The following is a 569-nucleotide window of genomic DNA, read 5'->3' as shown; positions in this document are numbered from 1 at the left end:
ATGAGGCCAACAATAGAAGGAGGGTGATGGTGACGGTGGCGAAGCACCACAGAGAATGTGTGGGGTGGCTCATTGTAGCAGTAGAGGTTTGTGAAGAGGGACAATGTGATTCAGTAGGAGATAGAAGGGATGTGTATATATATAAGAAAGTTTTTACTCATGTTTTGTTTTTTAACATTATTCCACCAATATCTTAAATTAAATAGGAATGAAAAATTAATAAACTTTAGTGGTTCACAAGACTTGGTTGAATAATGTAGATGAAAAATAAAAAGAAAACAAAATGTATAATAATGAGAGTTTTATTGGTTAGCTTGATGATATCATGATACTAATATAGTGTGGGATGTGGGTACTAATAATGGGATTTTTATTAAAATATCTACCGTAAATATTATTATTTTAAATAATTTATATACATAAAATATATAATGTAAATTTATATTTATTAAAATTTATACATATAAATTAATAAAATTTATATTTATATTTATCAAAATTTATATGCATAAATTAAAAATTTATTTAATTAGCTAATTGCTGACAAAAATTACTGAAATTTGTTGACT

At 25.5% G+C, this 569-nt stretch overlaps 1 protein-coding gene across 1 annotated transcript in view; it reads right to left on the bottom strand.

Moving 5' to 3' along the window:
- Window positions 1-127, bottom strand: part of LOC107459890 (pathogenesis-related protein PR-1) — a gene marked incomplete in the record, with an annotated part of 842 nt that extends 715 nt beyond the window's left edge. Inside the window, 1 exon segment of the mRNA XM_016078197.3 lies at window positions 1-127. Coding sequence (XP_015933683.1) covers window positions 1-73 — 73 coding nt within the window.
- Between the last annotated feature and the right edge of the window lie 442 nt (window positions 128-569).

This window comes from Arachis duranensis, chromosome 1 (assembly GCF_000817695.3).
Source record: "Arachis duranensis cultivar V14167 chromosome 1, aradu.V14167.gnm2.J7QH, whole genome shotgun sequence".
In the NCBI taxonomy this organism is placed as follows: Eukaryota; Viridiplantae; Streptophyta; class Magnoliopsida; order Fabales; family Fabaceae; genus Arachis; species Arachis duranensis.
The sequence above is the reverse complement of the archived record's forward strand: the minus strand, read 5'-3'. Positions and strand labels throughout refer to the sequence as shown.